The 23,113-nt window shown below is 43.5% G+C and overlaps 1 protein-coding gene across 3 annotated transcripts in view; it reads left to right on the plus strand.

The window, feature by feature from the left end:
• LOC110527703 (rho GTPase-activating protein 40) overlaps window positions 1–22,772 on the plus strand; it is a 37,256-nt gene extending 14,484 nt beyond the window's left edge. For all 3 annotated transcript variants that reach the window (XM_036983194.2, XM_036983192.2, XM_036983193.2), the window contains exons 4-15: window positions 4,601–4,706; window positions 5,668–5,825; window positions 11,244–11,409; window positions 11,559–11,650; window positions 11,787–11,864; window positions 12,040–12,199; window positions 15,727–15,809; window positions 17,598–17,813; window positions 18,013–18,156; window positions 18,405–18,541; window positions 18,731–18,786; window positions 20,876–22,772. In XM_036983194.2, coding sequence (XP_036839089.1) covers window positions 4,601–4,706; window positions 5,668–5,825; window positions 11,244–11,409; window positions 11,559–11,650; window positions 11,787–11,864; window positions 12,040–12,199; window positions 15,727–15,809; window positions 17,598–17,813; window positions 18,013–18,156; window positions 18,405–18,541; window positions 18,731–18,786; window positions 20,876–20,991 — 1,512 coding nt within the window. In that variant the 3' untranslated portion in view covers window positions 20,992–22,772. The remainder of the gene's footprint in view (window positions 1–4,600; window positions 4,707–5,667; window positions 5,826–11,243; window positions 11,410–11,558; window positions 11,651–11,786; window positions 11,865–12,039; window positions 12,200–15,726; window positions 15,810–17,597; window positions 17,814–18,012; window positions 18,157–18,404; window positions 18,542–18,730; window positions 18,787–20,875) is intronic.
• The last annotated feature ends 341 nt before the right edge of the window (window positions 22,773–23,113 follow it).

Consider the following 23,113-nt stretch of genomic DNA (forward strand, 5'->3'; position numbering starts at 1 on the left):
AGGTAGAGTTAAAGTGAATATGCATAGATAATACTCAGAGAGTAGCAGCAGCGTAAAAGAAGGGGTTGGGGGGGGGGGGACATGCAAATCTAGTCTGGGTAGCCATTTGATTAGCTGTTCAGGAGTCTTATGGCTTGGGGGTAGAAGCTGTTAAATTAACAAGCCTTTTGGATCTAGACTTCGGTACCACCGTGCGGAAGCAGAGAGAACAGTCTATGACTTGGATGGCTGGAGCCTTTGAACATTTTTAGGGCCTTCCTCTGACACCACCTGGTATAAAGGTCCTGGATGGCAGGAAGCTTGGCCCCAGTGATGTACAGGGCCGTATGCATTACCCTCTTTAAATGCCTTGCAGTCGGAAGCCGAGCAGTTGCCATACCAGGCAGTGATGCAACCCAGTCAGGATGCTCTCGATGGTGCAACTGTAGAACAGTCTCCTGAGAGGGAATAGGTTTTGTCGTGCCCTCTTCATGACTGTCCTGGTGTGCTTGGACCAGAGGTGGGACCAAGTCATTGTTTTACAAGTCACAAGTAATTCTCAAGTCTTAGCACTCAAGTCCCAAGTCAAGTCCCAAGTCAAGACAGGCAAGTCCGAGTCAAGTCCATCAAGTCAAGACTCAAGTCCTAAACTTTGAGTTTCGAGTCCTAAACAAGTCATAATGTGCTCTTCACCAAATGTAATACCATTTCATATGTTTAACAAGAGTAATAGTTAGTATATTACATTTACGCAAATCATGTATGCTTTTAAAAATATCTATATATTTATTACTTTCCAAATAAACGTTATATTTCCATGGAAATACATGGGTAGCCATCAGAAAGACCCCTGTGACATCGGGAGAGGCGTGGTAGGCTGGGTCGGGTCGTGTGGGGTGGTTGCATAGAAGTACATCACCTACAACAGCCTTTGCCGTGTAGAATAGAGAATGGAGTACAGATCTATATATTGCATTTCTATCTGGAAAACTGTATCTGCATGTGGTGCCTCAGATGAAATAAGCCGACGTTCTTCATTCATTATCAATGGAGAAAACTGAGGAGGACAGCAGAGAGGGGAATGGTGGGATTTGTGTGAAGCATAAACACAGAGGTTCAAGCACTCGCCGTAATCAGCAGGTTAGGAAGAGTACACAACCATTCTAGGAGGCACTCTGCCACAAATGTGCTCATTTGATCTTTTCCAGCTCCAAACAGCGTGGTGGCGAGTCAATCTGCAAGTCTAATCTAGGCAAGCAGTGAGGAGCACACATAACAATACAGGCTCCAGACATCACAAGCCAGCAAAAAGAAACTCATGAAACAAGTTACACACACACAACCTTGTGTGATGGATAGCTATCGGCTATATTAGCCACGACTTATCGTTCTTTGTGCAACTTCAAATGTCGAACAAAGTTGGAAATTGTTGCGCCTCCATCTGTAATTTTCTTCCTGCATGTCCTGCATGAGTTCACCCACCGATGTTCCTCTGCACTGCCACGCACAATTTGATTGGCTGCTGTCCGATTCAAACTATAATCAGTTAAATGAAGAGTTGATGCACTGCACACTTTTTTTAATAGCATCATTTTTAATATTTAGGCATGGGGAGGGTATCAAGTCAGGTCTAGTCATAAGGCTCAAGTCCATGTCAAGTCACGAGTCATTGGTGTTAAAGTCAAAGTCGAGTTGCAAGACATTATATTTGTGACTCGAATCCAAGTCATGTGACTCGAGTCCACACCTCTGGCTTGGACCATGTTAGTTTGTTGGTGATGTGGACGCCAAGGACCTTGAAGCTCTCAACCTGCTCCACTACAGCTCCGTCGATGAGAATGGGGGCATGCTCGGTCCTCCTTTTCCTGTAGTCCACAATCATCTCCTTTGTCTTGGTCACATTGAGGGAGAGGTTGTTGTCCTTGCACCACATGGTCAGGTCTCTGACCTCTTCCCTATAGGCTGTCGCGTTGTTGTCGGTGATCAGGCCTACCACTGTTGTGTCGTCTGAAAACTTAATGATGGTGTTGGCGTCGTGCCTGGCCATGCAGTCATGGCTGAACAGGGAGTACAGGAGTGGGCTGAGCACGCACCCCTGAGAGGCCCTCTTGTTGAGGATCAGCGTGGCAGATGTGTTGTTACCTACCCTTACCACCTGGGGGTGGCCCGTCAGGAAATCCAGGATCCAGTTGCAGAGGGCAGATGTTTAGTCCCAGGGTGCTTAGTTTATTGATGAGCTTTGAGGACACTATTGTGTTGAACGCGGAGCTGTAGTCAATGAATAGCATTCTCACATAGGTGTTGCTTTTGTCCAGGTGGGAAAGGGCAGTGTGGAGTGCAATAGAGATTGCATCTGTAGATCTGTTGGGGCTGTATTCAAATTGGAGTGGGTCTAGAGTTTATGGGATAATGGTGTTGATGTGAGCCATGAACAGCCTTTTAAAGCACTTAATGGCTCCAGACGTGCTACGGGTTGGTAGTCATTTAGGCAGGTTACCTTGGTGTTCTTGGGCACAGGGACTATGGTGGTCTGCTTGAAACATGTTGGTATTACAGACTCAGTCAGGCACAGGTTGAAAATGTTAGTGAAGACACTTGTCAATTGGTCAGCGTATGCTCGGAGTACACGTCCTGGTAATCCATCTGGCCCTGCGGCCTTGTGAATGTTGACATGTTTAAAGGTCTTTCTCACATTGGCTACAGAGAGCGTAATCACACAGTTGTCCGCATGCTTCAGTGGTGCTTGCCTCGAAGTGAGCATAGAAGTAATTTAGCTCATCTGGTAAGCTTGTGTCACTGGGCAGCTCGTGGCTCTGCTTCCCTTTGTAGTCTGTAATAGTTTGCAAGTCCTGCCACACCCGATGAGCATCGTAGCCAGTGTAGCACGGTTCAATCTTAGTCCTGTATTGACGCTTTAACTGCTTGATGGTTTGTCTGAGGGCAGTGGAATTTCTTTTAAGCCTCCGGGTTAGAGTCCCGCTCCTTGAAAGCGGCAGCTCTACCCTTTAGCTCGGTGCGGATGTTGCCTGTAATCCATGGCATCTGATTGGGGTATGTACGTATGGTCACTGTGGGGACGATATCTTTGTCATCTGACCACTTCTTTATTGACCGAGTCACTGGTGCTTCCTGATTTTGTTTTTACTTGTAAGCAGGAATCAGGAGACTATAATTATGGTCAGATCTGCCAGATGGAGGGTGAGGGAGAGCTTTGTACGTGTCTCTAGATTTTTAGATTTTCCCCTCTGGTTGCACATTTTACATGCTGGTGGAAATGAGGTCAAATGGATTAAGTTTCCCTGCATTAAAGTCCCCGGCCACTAGGAGCGCCGCCTCTAGGTGAGCATTTTCCTGTTTGCTTATGGCCTTATACAGCTCAGTGAGTGGGGACTTAGTGCCAGCATCGGTTTGGGGTGGTAAATAGACAGCTACGAAAAATAAAGTGGAAAACTTTCTTGGTAAATAGTGTGGTCTACAGCTTATCATGAGATACTCTACCTCAGGTGAGCATAACCTCGAGACTTCCTTAATATTATATTTAGTTTACCAGCTGTTGTTTACAAATATACACAGACCGCCACCCCTTGTCTTATCGGAGGCAGCTGTTCTATCTTGTCAATACAGCGTAAAACCGGCCAGCTGTATTTTATCCATGTGGTCGTTCATCCACGACTCGATGAAAAATAAGATATTACAGTTTTTAATGTCCCGTTGGTAGGATATTTGTGATCGTAGCTCGTCTATTTTATTATCCAATGATTGTACGTTGGCTAATAGGGCTGATGGTAGATTACCCACTAGCCGTTGGATCCTTACAAGGCACCCCGACCTACGTCCCTGATATCTCCGTCTCTTTCTCCTGCGAATGATGGGGATGTTGGCCTTGTCGGTTGTCTGAAGTCAATCCTTTGCGTCCGACTCGTTAAAGAGAAAATCTTTGTCCAGTACGAGGTGAGTAGTCGCTGTCCTGATATCCAGAAGCTATTTTCGGTCATAAGAGACGGCGGCAGAAACATTATGTGCAAAATAAGTTACAAATAATGTGAAAACATACACACAATAGCACAATGGCAGCCACCTCCACCTGCGCCATTCAATCAGTCTTTTATTCTTTGATTTTGCACCAGCAGCTACTGCTGAGTCAAGTAGACATCAGCAAAGATGAAAAAAATGCAAAACACCTTATCTCTTTTGTTAAATAGTCTAATTAATTCATTCCACTGGTGTCCATTCTCAAAGGAGCAGAACAGTTGTAACTGACTCTATTAAGAAAGACAGTTGACCTATCAGAATAAAAGGAAATCACGTCTCTGAGCGGCCCCGAGATGGGAGTGGAACTGCTGTTCCTCTGATCATATCAGTTATTTAACACTAGAAAACACCTCTTCTCTCGCCCTACTTCTATTCATCTGACAGTGAAATTATGCAAAACGACAACTAGGATCACAATGGAAATAAGTGTTGTTTAATGCTTTCATGTGTTATCCTCTCTGGGATTGGTATTTTCTTAAGTGTAGGCCACAATCGTATATAAAAATAAAAACAACAAATCAGGTCAACTGTTACAATAGCTTTTCAACCCCATTGTTTCTGATTGATGCCTTCTATCCTCCCCATGCAGACGCCTCTACCAAAGTTTCAAGACCCTGACCCTATAGAACCTAGCGCATCTATATCATCTATACCAGAGGACAGCATGGAGACTATCACCAAGACCCTACGACAAGGTATCAGCTAGCTCCACATTCCTACTCCACATCCTCTGTTCTGATTGGTTCAGATGAATCCTGAACTCTCTCTCCCCAGACTAGCTGGCCTTGCTAGCCATAATAAACTACACTTAATTTAAGATCCCCTTCGGGATCAGCATGCACTGAGCGAACATTTACTTGTGTTGTATTACCTGAGATAGCTCCAGCATGCTAACCATTATGACTACTATGAGGCACACTATTAGGGCGACAGGTAGTCCAGTGGTTAGAGCGTTAGAGCGTTAGAGCGTTAGAGCGTTAGGTCTAAAACTGAAAGGTTGCTGGTTCGAATACCCAAGCTTACAAGGTGAAACATTTGTCGATGTACCCTTGATCTTGGCACTTAACCCTAATTTGCTCCAGAGACGTCGTACTGTTATGGCTGACCCTGTGAAACAACACATTTCACTGTCATATTGAATCCAGTTTTATTGGTCACATGCACCGAATACAACAGGTGTAGTAGACCTTTGCCTGAAATGCTTACTTACAAGCCCTTAACCAAGAAAAATAAGAGTTAAGAAAATATTTACTAAATATACTAAAGTAAAAAATAAATAAATAAGTAACACAATACAATAACGAGGCTTTATAAAGCGGGTACCGGTACCGAGTCAATGTGGGGTTACAGGTTAGTTGAGGTAAATACATGTAGGTAGGAGTAAAGTGACTATGCAGAGATAATAAACAGCGAGTAGCAGTGGCTTAAAAAAAGGGGGGAGGGTCAATGCAGATAGTCTGAGTAGCCATGTGATTAACTGTTCAGCAGTCTTATGGGTAGGGGATAGAAGCTGCTAAGGAGCCTTTTGGACCTAGACTTGGCGCTCTGGTACCGCTTGCCGTGCGGTAGCAGAGAGAACAGTCTGTGACAATAAACATAATTTTTGTATATTTTTGTACACATTCATTAACACATCAACATGTGTATGTTTGCCAGAGGTCAGCTTGGAGCAGCAGCATGGAGGAGATCCTAAAGAGGATGTCTTCATCACAGAAGTTGCATACTGTGAACAGGCGGCCATCTTGTTGAAACAGGCCATGCTGCCACAGATACAGAACAACGGCCGGAAGAGGAAGGAGGACGGCACACTGCCTGTAAGAGTGTCTCTCTCTCTCGCCCCCCCCCCCCCCCCCCGTACAGTATGTTAGATAACAGTGTTAGGAAATGATATAATTCATTATTAAGTATAAGACAAAGAAAGTACATCTTCACTTCTAGTACATGTTTGTCTTTCTCACGCAGAGCTTGAAGTAAAACGCAGTGAGACACCTCACTCATAATATTATATAACCGGGGTTACAGTAAGTAACTTGAAGTTATATTTAAATTACTTGTTCGTTGCCCCACTATGGGGATATAAACAACTCCCTTAGTGTTCATATACTCTCCGAAGCCAAGTCTAGACAGGATCAACCCTCAGAAGTTCCGACACTAAGCTCCATGTGCATTAACAAGGGCGCAGTGACGTTGTCAGTAGAACCTCATGAAGTTCCCCAACATGCCTCATTACAGACCTTTTGAACAGAGACACTTTGAGCAATGCCCATGATGCAGCCATACCTCTGGTGGAGTGAGCCCTCGGGATCTCCGGAGGTGGTAAACCCTTGCTATTCTATGCCACTATAATAGCCTCCACTATCCAATTGGATAAACGCCGGAGAGAAATGGGTCTCCCTGCGTGGGGAGGTGCCCAAGAGACAGTGCTGATCGCTCTTTTGTAGGGCTCTCGTCCTGTCCATCTACAGTTGAAGTCGGAAGTTTACATACACCTTAGCCAACTACATTTAAACTCAGTTTTTCACAATTCCTGACATTTCATAATTTTCCTGTCTTAGGTCAGTAAGGATCACCACTTTATTTTAAGAATGTGAAATGTCAGAATAATAGAGAGAGAATTATTTATTTCAGCTTTTATTTCTTTCATCACATTCCCAGTGGGTCAGGAGTTTACATACACTCAATTAATATTTGGAAGCATTGCCTTTAAATTGTTTAACTTGGGTCAAATGTTTCGGGTAGCCTTCCACAAGCTTCCCACAATAAATTGGGTGAATTTTGGTTTGTAGGCCTCCTTGCTCGCACACTCTTTTTCAGTTCTGCCCACACATTTTACATAGGATTGAGGTCAGGGGTTTGTGATGGCCACACCAATACCATGACTTTGTTGTCCTTAAGCCATTTTGCCACAACTTTGGAAGTATGCTTCCAAAGTTGTCCATTTGGAAGACCCATTTGGGGTTATTGTCCATTTGGAAGACCCATTTGCGACCAAGCTTTAACTTCCTGACTGATGTCTTGAGATGTTGCTTCAATATATCCACGTAATTTTCCTGCCTCATGATGCCATCTATTTTGTGAAGTTCACCAGTCCCTCCTACAGCAAATCACCCCCACAACATGATGCTGCCACCCCCATGCTTCAGGGTTGGGATGGTGGTGTTCGGCTTGCAAGCCTCCCCCTTTTTCCTCCAAAAATTGACCATGGTCATTATGGCCAAACAGTTATATTTTTGTTTCATTAGACCAGAGGACATTTCTCCAAAAAGTACGATCTTGGTCTTCATGTGCAATTGCAAGCCGTAGTCTGGCTTTTTTATGGTAGTTTTGGAGCAGTGGTTATGTTGATACAGGATTCGTTTTACTGTGGATATAGATACTGTTGTACTTTCCTCCAGCATCTTCACAAAGTCCGTTGCTGTTGTTCTGGGATTGAATTTCACTTTTCACATCAAAGTACGTTCATCTCTAGGAGACAGAACACGTCTCATTCCTGAGCGGTATGACAGCTGCATGGTCCCATGGTGTTTATCCTTGGGTACTATTGTTTGTACAGATGAATGTTGTACCTTCAGGTGTTTGGAAATTGCTCCCAAGGATGAACCATACTTTCTGAGGTCTTGGATGATTCTTTAGATTTATTTTTCTTCTTTTGATTTTCCCATGATGTCAAGCAAAGAAGCACTGAGTTTGAGGGTAGACCTTGAAATACATCGACAGGTACACCTCCAAAAGACTCAAATGATGTCAATTAGCCCATCAGAAGCTGTTCCAAGCTGTTTAAAGGCACAGTCAACTTAGTGTATGTAAACTTCTGACCCACTGGAATTGTGATACAGTGAATTATAAGTGAAAGAATCTGTCTGTAAACAATTGTTGGAAAAACTACTTGTGTCATGCACAAAGTAGATGTCCTAACCGACATGCCAAAACTATAGTTTGTTAACAAGAAATTTGTGGAGTGGTTTAAAAACAGGTTTTAATCACTCCAACCTAAGTGCATGTAAACTTCCAACTTCAACTGTACATATCCCAACCAGAAGCCATGGATTACAGGCAACATCCGCACCCGGCTAAAGGCTAGAGCTGCGGCTTTCAAGGAGTGGGACACTAATCTGGACGCTTATAAGAAATCCCACTAGGCCCTCAGACGAAGCATCAAACAGGCAAAGCGTCAATACAGGACTAAGATTGAATCCTACTACACAAGTCAAGAAATTTGTGGAGTGGTTGAAAAACATGTTTTAATGACACCAACCTAAGTGTATGTAAACTTCCGACTTCAACTGTAGAGGTGGAGTTGGAAAGAGGTGGAAATGTTATTCCTCCATGGAGGAGAAGAGTGGTGGATGAAAGGCCAACAGCTCTAAAGTGAGGCGATTATAAGCACGACTGACTTCAGGCACAAAAGCGGGGTTAGGTTGTAATGTAACCTCGGATAAGCCTGGGGCAAAGCACAGACACGAGTGGTGGGCTGACAATGCGTGCAGCTCTCCTACCCACTTGTAATGGCTAATAGTAATGTGGATTTAAAGGAGTGAAATCAAATTTCCACGCATTCCAGCGGCTCGAACGGTGGCTGTGAAATGGCCTCAAGCATAACAAAAAGATACCAGGATGGATACCAGCTGTTGTCTATTAGACGTAGGCGACACCCGACCTTCATAAAACATCAGATCAGGGAGAGATGGCTGCCAAATACACCTTTTACAATGAAAAAAAGTTTTTTTCATCGTCCAAAAGGTCCTGTAGAAAGCAGAGTACGTCTGGAATGGAGCAAAAAAATTGAATTCTTTGTTTTTTCCCCATGGGGCCTGGGTCTGCGGGGTATACAGAAGTTCAAAGGCTTCACCCTCCTTCTTACAGATGTCACATTTCTGAAGCATGTAAGTGACAGATGGACCAAACAGTAAACAGCGGGCACAAACGATTGGTCACTGCCTGGGGGATAGGGCTCTAGAAAATCAGCAGCAGCCCTCTTCTGATAGTGGGCGAGGGAAAAATCTGTCTTCTTCATGAGAGGGGGCAGGGCCAGGCACCATGTGAGCTGTGCCCTAATCCTCTCTGCCGCTGTGGACAGGCCCCTAAGCCGGTCTGGTTGCACCCTCTGGCGGCTTTTATGGAGAGTCGCTCCCTATAGAAATCACACGTCTCTGTACCCCTTGGCAAGGGGGAAAAATAGCATTATATTTCTGGAGGTGAAGTGCTGTAAGCATGGTGTGGGAACAGTGCTTGGTGGCGACTGAATTTTACCTGTCCAGCCTTGGCTTGAACACAAAGTGGTACAGAGGGTAGAGCTTTAGCTTGTGGGCTACTTGTGTCCAGTTACAACTACCATCATCTAGCCTGTCTCAATGCCATCTCATGGACCAGATCATAGAATTGGGACAAAGAAACTGGGTGCTAGATAAACTATGTATGAGGGTAGGGAAATGGGAACCTGGCGTTTTGCACCCCGACAGCACAAGCACAGGCATCGTGACCACCCTTACATGGCTAAGAAGGATGGGCCCTGAAAGTCCCCCTGAGTTGCTCGCGATCTGCCTTGGCTGTCTCTTCCAGGCCCAAAGGGCAAATTGGGAGAGGAAGGTGGAGTCTCCCTGGGTACTGGCCACAGTCCTGGGGGGATACAAACTCCAGTTCCAATGCACACCACCGTCCTACAGAGGCATCTGGGTCATCTCGGTGGCAAATGGGGTGAGGAAGGATACGCTCCGGGTGGAGATAGCCTCGCTCCTGAGCATGGACGCAATCAGAAAGGTAGAGCTACTAGAACAGCTAAGTGGGTTCTACTCCACGTATTTCATAGTTCCAAAAAAGGATGACAGCTTTCGGCTGATCCTGATCCTGCACGGCCTCAACAAATGTTTAAAAGAGCTCAAGTTTAAGATGCTCACGCCAGCGCGGGTATCAGGCAGTCTAGAGCGGCCAATGGTTCACCACGCTTGACTTGAAGGATGCGTACTTCACGTTCCCGTTCATCGAGATCAATGAAATGACCTCCGGTTTGCCTTCAAAGGAGTGGCTTACGAATTTAAAGTCCTCCCGTTCGGCCTCGCTGTTGCCGTCCGTTCACAAAGTGCATGGACACAGTCGTGTCCTAGGATATTCTAGTGCTGAACTGCCTGGACGACTGGCTGGTGTGTGCTCAATCAAGAGAGCAAGCTACAGCAGACACAAAGATAATCTTGAAGCTCATTCAAGACCTGTGCCTCACCCTGAACAGGGAGAAGACCTGTTGATCGACTCAACTCTTATGAGAGCACGTCTACCTCAGGTGAGATTGGAGAAGATACAGGCCTACGTAGACCGTTTCCGGCTTGGACAAGCCGTGTCCGTATTAGAGTGCCAGAAGACACTTGGCCTCCTCACGTCAGCTTCTCTGTTGATTCCGCTGGGCCTTCTTCACAGCAGGCCACTCCAGCGATGGTTCCAATATCACCATATATACCAGAGACGACACAGACATTGTCAGCGACAAATGCATGTGTGAGGACTCTGTTGAAATGGCACTCTCACTCCTCCTACCTGTTGGAGGGAGTAACACTGAACAGAGTTCACCACAGGGAGCTTGTGAGCAGCGATGACTTGCTAGCAGGTTGGGGGGCAGTCTTCAGAGGTATGGCAGCGAGCGGACTCTGGAGCTCCACATGGAGTGGCAGTGTGCTGGAGCTCAGGACAGTTCGCCTGTCACCCTTGCCCTTCTTGGAGGGGAATTTTGTATTTTTTTATTTAACCTTTATTAACTAGGCAAGTCAGTTAAGAACACATTTTTATTTACAATGACGGCCTACACCGGCCAAACCCGTACGACGCAGGGCCAATTATGCGCCGCCCTATGGGACTCCCAATCACCGCCAGCCTGGATTCGAACCAGGGTGTCTGTAGTGACGCCTCAAGCACGGAGATGCAGTGCCTTAGACCGCTGCACCACTCGGGAGCCCATGTCCTGATCAGATCAGACAACACCACGGGAATGGCGTATATCATTCACCGGGGGGGGATCTTCCTGAGACTCCTCCCCTGTGAGGCATTACCCGTAGTGAGACACAGAAGGAGCATTTGAAATGGAACACGTTAAGTAAACACACAAGGCCAACAATATCTTTGTTTTCATTATTTGAGTTATAGTCATTGCATACACAGAGAGAGAGAGAAAAAAAATGTAGAGATGTCTAACAAAAACAAACTGTTTCTGATCCCTTGCTTATATTCTCTCCCCCCCTCACATACAGAGGATGACCTGCCCTCAGTGTCGTCTGGGTGTGACTCGTATCCATGACCTGTCCAATCAGGACATGAAGAAAGTTCGTCAGCTGGCCCTCATCGAAATGACAGCGCTCTGCGACCTGCTGGAGCTCGACGTGAAGAGACACAAAATCTGCAAGAGGAAGATACTAGGTATGTGAACTCCCTGTAACATGACATGAACGCATGCACACCACATGCCTCACCTGTCTCTGCTGCTAAACGCATGTGTCAAGCCCAAGGAGAATGCAAAGTTGTATAGGATTGCTATGCTAACCTTTCTCTCGCTCTCTCATTCAAAGAGAGCGCCTTGTATGGGGTCCCCTTGGCCATGCTGTTGGAGAATGATCAGAAAATCAATCCCACTGCCACCACTCCTCTCATCCTGCAGGCGGTAAGCTAAACAGCTCTAGTTAACATCATCCCATTTCTAATATCTACTGTATATTGAAAACCTGTGCAAGAGCATGATGACCTACATGATTACTGCCCTTCTTAGGTTTAGTTCTATTTCTCTCTCTCCTCTACAGCTGCTCTCTTTCCTGGAGAAGAGCGGAGTAGACTCAGAAGGCATCCTGCGGGTTCCAGGCTCTCAGTCCAGAATCAAGGTGAGATCATTTCAGAATGAACAGACACTTTTTTCCCCACAATCATTCATATCCTCCCTGTCCCTTTCTTGGCCATGGCATATTCTGAGTATATGGAAGGAAGGAATATGACTGAGGATATAGCGCACAGAACTATACCTATTGTCTGTTTTTGTCCCGTGTTTTTTTTTATTAGAAGTTGCAGCAGGATCTGGAGCAGAACTTCTATAGTGGAGGATTCAGTTGGGAAGAGGTCAGCCCCAACGATGCTGCAGCGCTAGTGAAGAAGTTTATTCGAGAGCTGCCTTCTCCACTGCTCACCACAGAGCACCTCAACGCGTTCAGCGCTGTCAGGGGTGAGCCAGAGCAACCACAAACCATACACCAGCTCGTTCCTACACGGCATCAACTCCATGTGCACCAAGACATGTGCTGATTCAGCGGTCACCCATTAGTCAGAGTAACACGCTCATGATGATGTAGCCTGTGATTTACTCGGGCCTTCACAGACCTGCATACTGTGCAAATAGCATGGCAACGTGTCTGAGTGTCATTACTGTATCGATAGCAGAATATAACCCTGCTTGCTCAGTCACGCAACCCGTAGTGTGCATGGTCATAACTATCTAAGCCCGAAGCATAATTACCTAAGTCTTTGCTACTGTATCGATAGCGGAATATAAAAACGCTTATCTCTTTTGTACTTGGTACTTAAAGGTCTAAGAGAAGATAAACAACTTAATAGCCTTTAAGCTGTTCTAATGGAATATGCTAATAATGCAATCGCTTCCTGTACCATTGAATGTCAGCAAAGAAATTATGTAATGATAGACTACCATAATAAATAACGATCTGATTGATGATGACTAGCTCGGCCTTTAGCTTGTGAGGTGAATCTTTATCATTTGTAGACACCTCTTTGTCTGCAGATCAGATCATTGTTGAGCTAAAGGAGAGGAAATTATAGTTCAGATCTATTTATTTAAAAAAAATATATATATACATACACACACACATATATGTGTGTGTGTGTGTATGTATGTATGTATGTATGTGTGTATATATGTGTGTGTGTATATATGTGTGTGTGTATATATATGTGTATACATACATACATACATACATACATACATACATACATACATACATACATACATATACAGTGCCAGTCAAAAATGTGGACACTCCTGCTCATTCCAGGGTTTTTCTTAATTTTTTACTATTTTCTACATTGTATGTATGTAATAACACATCATGTAGTAACCCTGCTGCTGTGTTCTGTTCGAATTGGACCGATCTACACATTTTCTCTCTGAGAAATTGAGTTAATTTAATCTGATTGTCATAAGATTCCATGACTTTGTCCACACAGGGCATCTCAACACACAAAATACATTTAGATGATTTTCATTACATTTTGGGTGTTTTATTTCACTTGATTTATTTAACACCTTAGGTGTTCCAGGTCCAAAATGACTGGTCATTAGAAATGAATGGGTGAGACTACAATTAGTGTATAAAATTGAGTTCAGGCAGATGGCCATTCATCAGATGGACACACTTCCTCTCCCAGACCCCCACATGCATGTGTGTTTGAGCACACACACACACACACCTCATTCCACTTCTTGGCTTCCATTGGCAACCCCCACAGGAACCTTTCCCCATTAGAACCTTTCCCCCACGGGAACCGCACCTGCTGGCATTGTCACAAACAATCTCAACATTGTTTCAATAATATATATAACTTTTCTCACAGCTCTGGTATATAAAGCTTTTTTGAGGCCTTGCTCACAATTCATTCTGTGGCAGCACAGTGACCAAACAATATATTGTATGTGAGACTCTTGATCATATCTTTTGATCATGACAATGGTGAGGAAGAGATTGTCCATGTTAAACTTTGACCCAAAACAGTCTGTGATAAATAACACTGTGTTTCATCTGAGTACTTGTTATAGTCAAAATAATCCATACATTATGCTGTTTTTTTACTCAAAAACGAGTTGTATGAGCTCAGGTCAATAAGGCCTACAGGCCATAAATAGCAAATAGAAGTTCAAAACTTGTAATGTTCACAAGAACTTAAGTTGATAAAAAGATCTAACACAATATTAGGTGATAATATATGTATTATTATGGATTTATAATCAGCTATAAATGGGGCGGTGACTTTGGACCGGGAAGACAGAATTAATTCAATATGAAAACAAACAAAACGGGAGGGTTTAACAAATCAAAGAATATTTGAGATTTGAGATTCTTCAAAGTAGCCACCCTTTGCTTTGATGACAGCTTTGCACACTCTTGGCATTCTCTCAACCAGCTTCATGCGGTAGTCACCTGGAATGCATTTCAATTAACAGGTGTGCCTTTTTGTGGAATTTCTTTCCTTCTTAATGCGTTTGAGCCAATCAGTTGTGTTGTGACAAGGTAAGGGTGGTATACAGAAGATTGCCCTATTTGATTAAAGGCCAAGTCCATATTATGGCAAAGAGAATAAGCAAAGACAAACGACAGCCCATCATTACTTTAAGACATGAAGGTCAGTCAATTTGGAACATTTCAAGAACTTGGAAAGTTTCTTCAAGTGCAGTCGCAAAAACCATCAAGCGCTATGATGAAACTGGCTCTCATGAGGACCGTCACAGGAAGGAAAGACAGAGAGTTACCTCTGCTGCAGAGGATATGTTCATTACAGTTAACTGCACCTCAGATTGCAGCCCAAATAAATGCTTCAGAGTTCAAGTAACAGACACATCTCAACATCAACTGTTCAGAGGAGACTGCGTGAATCAGGCCTTCGTGGTCGAATTGCTGCAAAGCCAAGAAACACGAGCAATGGACATTAGACCAGTGCAAATCTGTCCTTTGGTCTGATGAGTCCAAATTTGAGGTTTTTGGTTCCAACCGCCATGTCTTTGTGAGACACAGAGTAGGTTAATGGATTATTTCTGCATGTGTGGTTTCCACTGTGAAGCACGGAGGAGATGTGGGGGTGCTTTGCTGGTGACATTGTCTGTGATTTTTCTAGAATTGAAGGCACACTTAACCAGCATGGCTACCACAGCATTCTGCAGTGATACGCCATCCCATCTGGTTTGGGCTTAGTGGGACATTTGTTTTTCAACAGGACAATGAACCAACACACCTCCAGGCTGTGTAAGGGCTATTTGACCAAGAAGGAGAGTGATGGAGTGCTGCATCAGATGACCTGGCCTCCACGATCACCCGACCTCAACCCAATTGAGATGGTTTGGGATGAGTTGGACCGCACAGTGAAGGAAAAGCAGCCAACAAGTGCTCAGCATATGTGGGAACTACTTCAAGACGGTTGGAAGAGCATTCCAGGTGAAGATGGTTGAGAGAATTCCAAGAGTGTGCAAAGCTGTCATCAAGGCAAAGGGTGGCTACCTTGAAGAATGTAAAATATATTTTGATTTGTTTTACACTTTTTTGGTTACTACATGATTCCATGTGTGTTATTTCATAGTTTTGATGTCTTCACTATAAATAGTAAAAGTAAAGAAAAACCCTTGAATGAGTAAGTGTGTCCAAACCTTTGACTGGTCCTGTATATTGAGTTATATTCTGAATTTATTGAACTGATAGAGAGAGAGATTGTGTCAAAGGGCAGTAGGTCAAATTCAAACCTATGCGGACACTGCATGTGTGCCGGAAGCTGCGTCATTACCCATAGACCAGCCAGGCCATAGTTCAGATGTACAGTATTTTGGTTCATTCACACACTGCCTTTCTGTTGATTGTTTTCTGTATTGTTTTATACATACATTTCTGTCTGGTCAGTTCATTCACACCTCATCCTCTGTTTGCTCTACAAAAATAGCATACTGATAGTAATTCTCTGTCCTCTCCTATCCAGACATCCCTGAGCTGAAACAGAAGCTACATGTTCTGAACCTTCTCATTCTTCTTCTGCCTGAACCCAACAGAAACACACTAAAGGTATGTTGATGGATTTTCAAACTGAGGAAGCTCAATAGAGATTTGTTCATACAGTCAACTCCTAATAAATACAATGGCTCGGGACTGTGATTGCATGCACTCAACCAGAGAATGTATTTGAATTGGAAGTGGCTACTAAAGGATTTACTAGGTAGTAGACTAAAGTTATTCCGTGAGGGACCCAAATGTCTATTAGCGATGCACTTTAAATCTCATGCACATCTTGAACTTTCACACTTTTACAGTGCCTTCAGAAAGTATTCACACTTTTACAGTTCCTTCAGAAAGTATTCACACTTGTTGACTTCAAAAAATAAAATTGTGTTACAGCCTGAATTTAAAATGGATTAAATATACGTTTTCTGTCACTGGATTACACACAATACCCCATAATGTCAAAGTGGAATTATGTTTTTAGAAATAACAAAAAAATGTAAAAGCTGAAATGTCCTGAGTCAATAAGTATTCACACCATTTGTTATGGCAAGCCTAAATAAGTTCAGGAGTAAACATTTGCTTAATTAGACACATAAATTCTTTGTTTCATGACTACATCAGCTCTGTAACCCACACATACAAATTATCTGTAAGGTCCCTCACTCGAGCTTTGAATTTCCAACACAGATTCAACCACAAAGACATGGGACGTTTTCCAATGCCTTGCAAAGAATGGCACCTATTGGTAGATGGGTAAAAAAACAAAACAGACATTGAATATCCCTTTGAGCATGGTGAAGTTCTTAGTTACACTTTGGATAGTGAATCAATACACCCAGTCACTACAAAGATACAAGCGTCCTTCCTAACTCAGTTGCCGGAGAGGAAGGAAACCGCTCAGGGATTTCAACATGAAGCCAATGGTGACTTTAAAACAGTTACAGAGTTCAATGGCTGTGATAGGAGAAAACTGAGGATGGATCAACAACATTGTAGTTGCTGCACAATACTAAACTAATTGACGGAGTGAAAAGCAGGAAGCCTGAATAGAATAAAACATAATCCAAAACATGCATCCTGTTTGCAATAAGGCACTAAAGTAATTCTGCAAAAAATGTGGCAAAGCAATTCACTTTTTGGCTTGAATACCAAGTGTTATGTTTGGGGCAAATCCAATACAACACTGAGTACAACTCTCAGTAAAAGTAATCACTGCCAAAGGTGCTTCTACAAACTATTGACTCAGGGGTGTGAATACTTATGTAAATTAGATATTTCTGTATTTCATTTAAGACATTAGCATAAATTACTAAAACCATGTTTTCACTTTGTCATTATGGGGTATTGTGTGTAGATGGGGGAGAAAACACAATATTTAATCCATTTGGAATTCAGGCTGAAACGCAACAAAATGTGGAATAAGTCAATGGGTATGAATCTTTTCTGTTGGCACTGTACATAACATAATGTAGGAGGGGCATTAATGATATGATATGTCTCGCTGACATAATATATTCTGTAAGTGTGCGTTAACTCCTCCATGTATGGCATGAGAGGGCACTCTGTTTCTAGCTTATATATATATACCTTCACATAACTAGGCCACTTTTATCTAACAGTTTTTAATGGATGACTCAAAGTATCTGATCCAATTTAAAGTATAAACGTCTGTTATGCTCCTGCCTTGATGGTTTAAAAAATGTGTGAACATTGTTTTTTAATTAGAATTATATTTCTCCCCAGAAGGGAAAATCCACAGTGTATATCAGACAAAACAACATCTCCCTATGGTTATCACCATTCAAATCAACCATATCAATCTCAACAACAACAAAATGTCAACGTTGACAGGCTCTGTTGGAGTTTCTGAGTAAGGTGGTGTCCAGAGAGAGGAGGAACCGTATGAACCTGTGGGCTGTGTCCACCATCATGGCCCCTAACCTGTTCCTCCACAAAGCCGTGCCCTCCCGCCTCACTGACGGGGGGCCAGGGGTGGAGAAGGGACAGGCCGAGAAGGCTGCTGACATCATGAGGCTCCTCATACGCTACCAGGACTTGCTCTGGACCGTAAGTTAAAGACCTCCAGGCTTTACCACCAACATCAAACAAAACACAAACACAACATTCAAGTATCTTTTTAATCTTCTTCCTCCTTAGCATCTAGGATGGGTGGTAGGTTCACGTTACGCAACTCACACTCACTGTAAACAAAATGCCGTCAAACAGCTGAACCGGGTGAATTCATGAAATTGCTTCTCCCTTATAGATCCCCAACTTCCTGATGAGCCAGGTGCGAAAACTGAATGAGAACCGTAACCGGAGGTACCAGTTCTACGACCGACGCATCAAGAACCTGCTGAGGAAAATACACCAAGACAGCAAGGACAAACCTGACAAGAACTCATCAGAGGTAGGCTCTCAAACTGGCCAGGATGTTTGTTGTGGAGTTGGTTGGGAGAAGAAGACCCTGGGCCATTGTCACTTGTAAATGAGATTTTTAATCTCAACGAAGGTCACCCATATAAAGGATGTGAATAAAATAAGCAGAAGACTGTATGTCGCTCTGGATGACTGCCAAATGATGCAAATGTAAAATGTCAGAAAGATTTCCGTCGTCACAAATGGATTATTATCCCCTCCCTCATCTCCCCCCACCAGCCGTGTCGTACAGTGAAGATCCAGGTGGGAGATCTGATGAGCAGCACCATGGAGGTGCAGGTTAACATCAGCTCTAGGGCTTCAGACCTGCTGGCTCAGTTCCACAGGCACCTCTGCAGCTCTGACAACACCAAGAGGTACAGTACACTACAATCAATCAATCAATCAAATGTATTTAGTATAAATCCCTATAGACCAACACACAATTTTAGAAAGCTAATACTTCAGAAATACTGCATTGCCTACTCACTGGGTAGAAATGGAGAATGTGGAAGTTTTGAAGGTGTTTCACAAAATCAATTGCATCCGTTTGTACTTTATCATAGGAACGGTTCGGTATCCCACCCAGACTGTGCCATCTATGAAGTGGGAGGAAATATCGGTAGGTACCACAACACAAACCTTTGCTCCGTAATAAGACTATTTACCAGACCCTGCTTCAAATACTATTTGAATTCTTTCAAATACTTTCAGTGTTTGCTTTCTTTCTATTGGTTCAATTTCAACAGGCGAGCTCAATCAAGCACAGCTAAATACACGATTTAATCTAGCATTGAATCCAGGTTTGCTATCTTCTCAGGCTGAGAGCCACATTAGAAAATTACATGAGTGACTCTGACATTTGCATGTCTTTCTGCTCATTGAACTGATTACACTGGCCAGGTCTTACGCAATGAACTGGATACAGGGAAGGGGCATAGAGAGGGAGAGAGGCCGAGAGAGGGGGAGCAGGTGGGGGGGAGCGAGCCATCTGTGTACATCTGCAGTTATCGGAGCAGACAAATTCTTACACATGTATCTACTGTATGATACTGTGCTCTCACAGACCCAACCACTCAAACACACTATTTCCTTTGTACGTGCATTCACGGAACTTAACCATTCCCATTCACATGATTGCGCCAGGGGCAAAGTTGGCACCTGTTTGACAGTAAAGCAGAAAACACTGTTTCAAACTGTTATCAACATCTCTCTCGCAGAATACATTTTATCTCAATGACAGTAACCTGTATAAATCAAATTTGTATTTGTCACATGCGCCGAATACAACACGTGTAGACCTTACAGTGAAATGCCTACTTACAAGCCCTTAACCAACAATGCTGTTTTAAGAAAAAACCTTTGAAAAATAAGAGATAAGAATAACATATGATTAAAGAGCAGTGGTAAATAACAATATACAGGGGGTACCGGTACAGAGTCAATGTGGAGGCTATATACAGAGGGTACCGGTACAGAGTCAATGTGGAGGCTATATACAGGGGGTACCGGTACAGAATCAATGTGGAGGCTATATACAGGGGGTACTGGTACAGATTCAATGTGCGGAGGCTATATACAGGGGGTACCGGTACAGATTCAATGTGCGGAGGCTATATACAGGGGGTACCGGTACAGAGTCAATGTGGAGGCTATATACAGGGGGTACCGTTACAGAGTCAATGTGGAGGCTATATACAGGGGGTACCGGTACAGATTCAATGTGGAGGCTATATACAGGGGGTACTGGTACAGATTCAATGTGCGGAGGCTATTTACAGGGGGTACCGGTACAGATTCAATGTGCGGAGGCTATATACAGGGGGTACCGGTACAGAGTCAATGTGGAGGCTATAACAGGGAGTACCGGTACAAAGTCAATGTGGAGGCTATATACAGGGGGTACTGGTACTGATTCAATGTGGAGGCTATATACAGGGGGTACCGGTACAGATTCAATGTGCGGATGCACCAGTGTCGAGGTAATTGACGTAATATGTACATGTAGGTAGAGCTATTTAAGTGACTATGCATAGATAATAACAGAGTAGCAGCAGCGGTATGCAAATTGGTGCGGTATGCAAATTGGAGTGGGTGTAGGATTTCTGGGATAATGGTGTTGATGTGAGCCATGACCAGCCTTTCATGGCTACAGATGTGAGTGCTACGGGTCGGTAGTCATTTAGGCAGGTTAACTTAGTGTTCTTGGGCACAGGGACAATGGTGGTCTGCTTGAAACATGTTGGTATTACAGACTCAGACTGGGAGAGCTTGAAAATACCAGTGAAGACACTTGCCAGTTGGTCAGCGCATGCTCGGACTAAACGTCCTGGTAATACGTCTGGCCCTGCGGCCTTGTGAATGTTGACCTGTTTAAAGGTCTTACTCACATCGGCTGCGGAGGGCGTGATCACACAGTTGTCCGGAACAGCTGATGCTCTCATGCTTGTTTCAGTGTTACTTGCCTCAAAGCGATCATAGACGTTATTTAGCTCGTCTGGTAGGCTCGTGTTACTGGGCAGCTCTCGGCTATTCATCCCTTTGTAGTCTGTAATAGTTTGCAAGCCCTGCCACATCCGATGAGCGTCGGAGCCAATGTAGTACGATTCGATCTTAGTCCTGTATTGATGCTTTGCCTGTTTGATTGTTAAATTACAAAATCTGTCCTTCAGTATTGAATCAACCTTGTGTTGTTCTGTTCTGTCCCATAGGTGAACACTGCCTAGACCCAGAGACCCATCTCCTGGACCTGTACAACACCAACCCCAGTGGGGAATGGGTCATCAAACTGAAACCACTGGTCACCACCAGGGGGCTGCACCAATAAGAGACAGCCGCAGGCAAAGGGAGAGACCAGTAGGGATCTTCAAGAGCCAGCCAGAGGAGGAGAGAGACCAGGAGGAGGAAGTTGCTGCTGCTGTTAAAAAACAAACCACCTCAATATTGAGCCCTCTCATTGAGCCTTCTCTCCCCCTTTCCTCTGCTCAATGCAGGGGAGGCCAGACTAGGAGGTGCAAAGCAGAGAGAGACAGAGAGGGGGAGCTACTGCTCAAAAACACTCCACCTCCACACCTTCAGATGGAAGAGAGGCTGAGGCTTCTTCTTGGCTTGGCAGCTCTCAGCCAATCACCTCCCAGCATCCGCAGGAACCCAGATGGGGATCTGATGCACCGCTGCTTACAACAGCAGCCACAGAGTCTCTCTCACTCCCTCTCTCTCACTCTCTCTTTCTTTTTGCTAGCTCTCCATTCCTTCTTCTCAGACATTTGATCACAAAAGGAATGGGAGTGGAACATGTACAGTATATCTGTTTTCCTTTTTTGTCTCTTTCACAGAGGGACAGTCAGAGACTCTAATGAGCTGATAGCCCCATGTCCTGTCCCTTCTGTATGACTTTGGCTCTGTTCTTTCTGGGGCCTTTGGGCCCTGTCCCTGTAGACTCTCAATAAGAGCCCTAATCAGAGCAGAGGACAGAGATCCTTCTTCTCTTTAAGGGGTCAAAGGTCAGCCTTTAGGACATTACTACTGGACCCCATAAAGGGAACCGTTGTTTAATAACAGAGAGTGAAGCTGGACTTCGTTTCTGTTTTCTCATTTTTGTTTTTGATGAATGAAGGATTTTAAGTATTGAATCTGGCGATGGATTGATTGACTATTTATAATTGATTGGATGTGTCTATCTGTATGTACGTGTATGTAGTCATGAATGTTGTCCTTTGAAATGAATAGGTATGTTTGTTGCTGAAATAGTTAGTAACATAAGTCATGTGAGCTCATCCAGTCTTTTTGGGGGCTTTTTACAGTGTTATTGCTCTTATACAGTACCTTGGTTGATGAGTTGTATTTTGATGCACTTCTGCATCCCTCTTTTTCTATTTCTATTACCCATTTGTCATCCGTTCCTCTTTAAAATACATGTCATACAGTTCCAGTCAAAAGTTTGGACACGCCTACTCAAGTGTTAAACAAATCAAAATATATTTTATATTTGAGATTCTTCAGACTGTTGGAAAAGCATTCCAGGTTAAGCTGGTTGAGAGAATGCCAAAAGTGTGCAAAGCTGTCATCAAGGCAAAGGGTGGCTACTTTGAAGAATCTCAAATATGAAATATATTTGTATTTGTTTAATACTTTTTCTGGTTACCACATGATTCCATATGTGTTATTTCATAGTTCTGATGTCTTCGCTATTATTCTACAATGTAGAAAATAGTAAAAAATAAAGAAAAACCCTTGAATGAGTACGTGTCCAAACTTTTGACTGGTACTGTATATGAAATGTATTAATAGTGTTTACACGTTTTTGATGATGCTCAGATGTTAGAGACAGTATGCAACACCATCATTGGAGGCTGTTGTGGGAAGGACGACTCATACTATTAGCAGGAATGGAGCTAATGCAATGCTATCAAACAAATGGAACCCATGTGTTTGATGTATTTGATACCATTCCATTTATTCCTATCCAGCCATTACCACGAGCCTGTCCTAAGGTGCCACCAACCTCCTGTGACCACCATGTACATTATTTTCCACAACATGACAACCTACCATTGATTTACAGTGGGGTCTGAAATGACTGACACCCTTAATAAAGATGAGCATAAATGACTGTATAAAATAAATCATTAAAATACTGAGCTATATCGTATACTAAAAAAAATAGGAAATTATATTATTTTATTCGAATTGAATTGTTCAGAGAACGAGATTTTGTGTAACAAATAATATTATAACCATTTATTTGTGGATTTTGATGTGTGCTTGAGGTTATTCTCTTGCTGGACGATCCACTTCCTGCCAAGTTTCAGCCTCCTAGCAGAGGCAACTAAGTTTGGGCTAAAATGTCCTGGTATTGGGTAAAGTCCATGATTACGTTGACCTTAACAAGGGCCTCCGGACCAGTGGAAGCAAATAACCCCATAACATCAAAGATCCACCACCATATT

The sequence above is a fragment of the Oncorhynchus mykiss genome, chromosome 7 (genome assembly GCF_057628025.1).
Source record: "Oncorhynchus mykiss isolate SJ-2025 chromosome 7, ASM5762802v1, whole genome shotgun sequence".
Classification (NCBI taxonomy): Eukaryota; Metazoa; Chordata; class Actinopteri; order Salmoniformes; family Salmonidae; genus Oncorhynchus; species Oncorhynchus mykiss.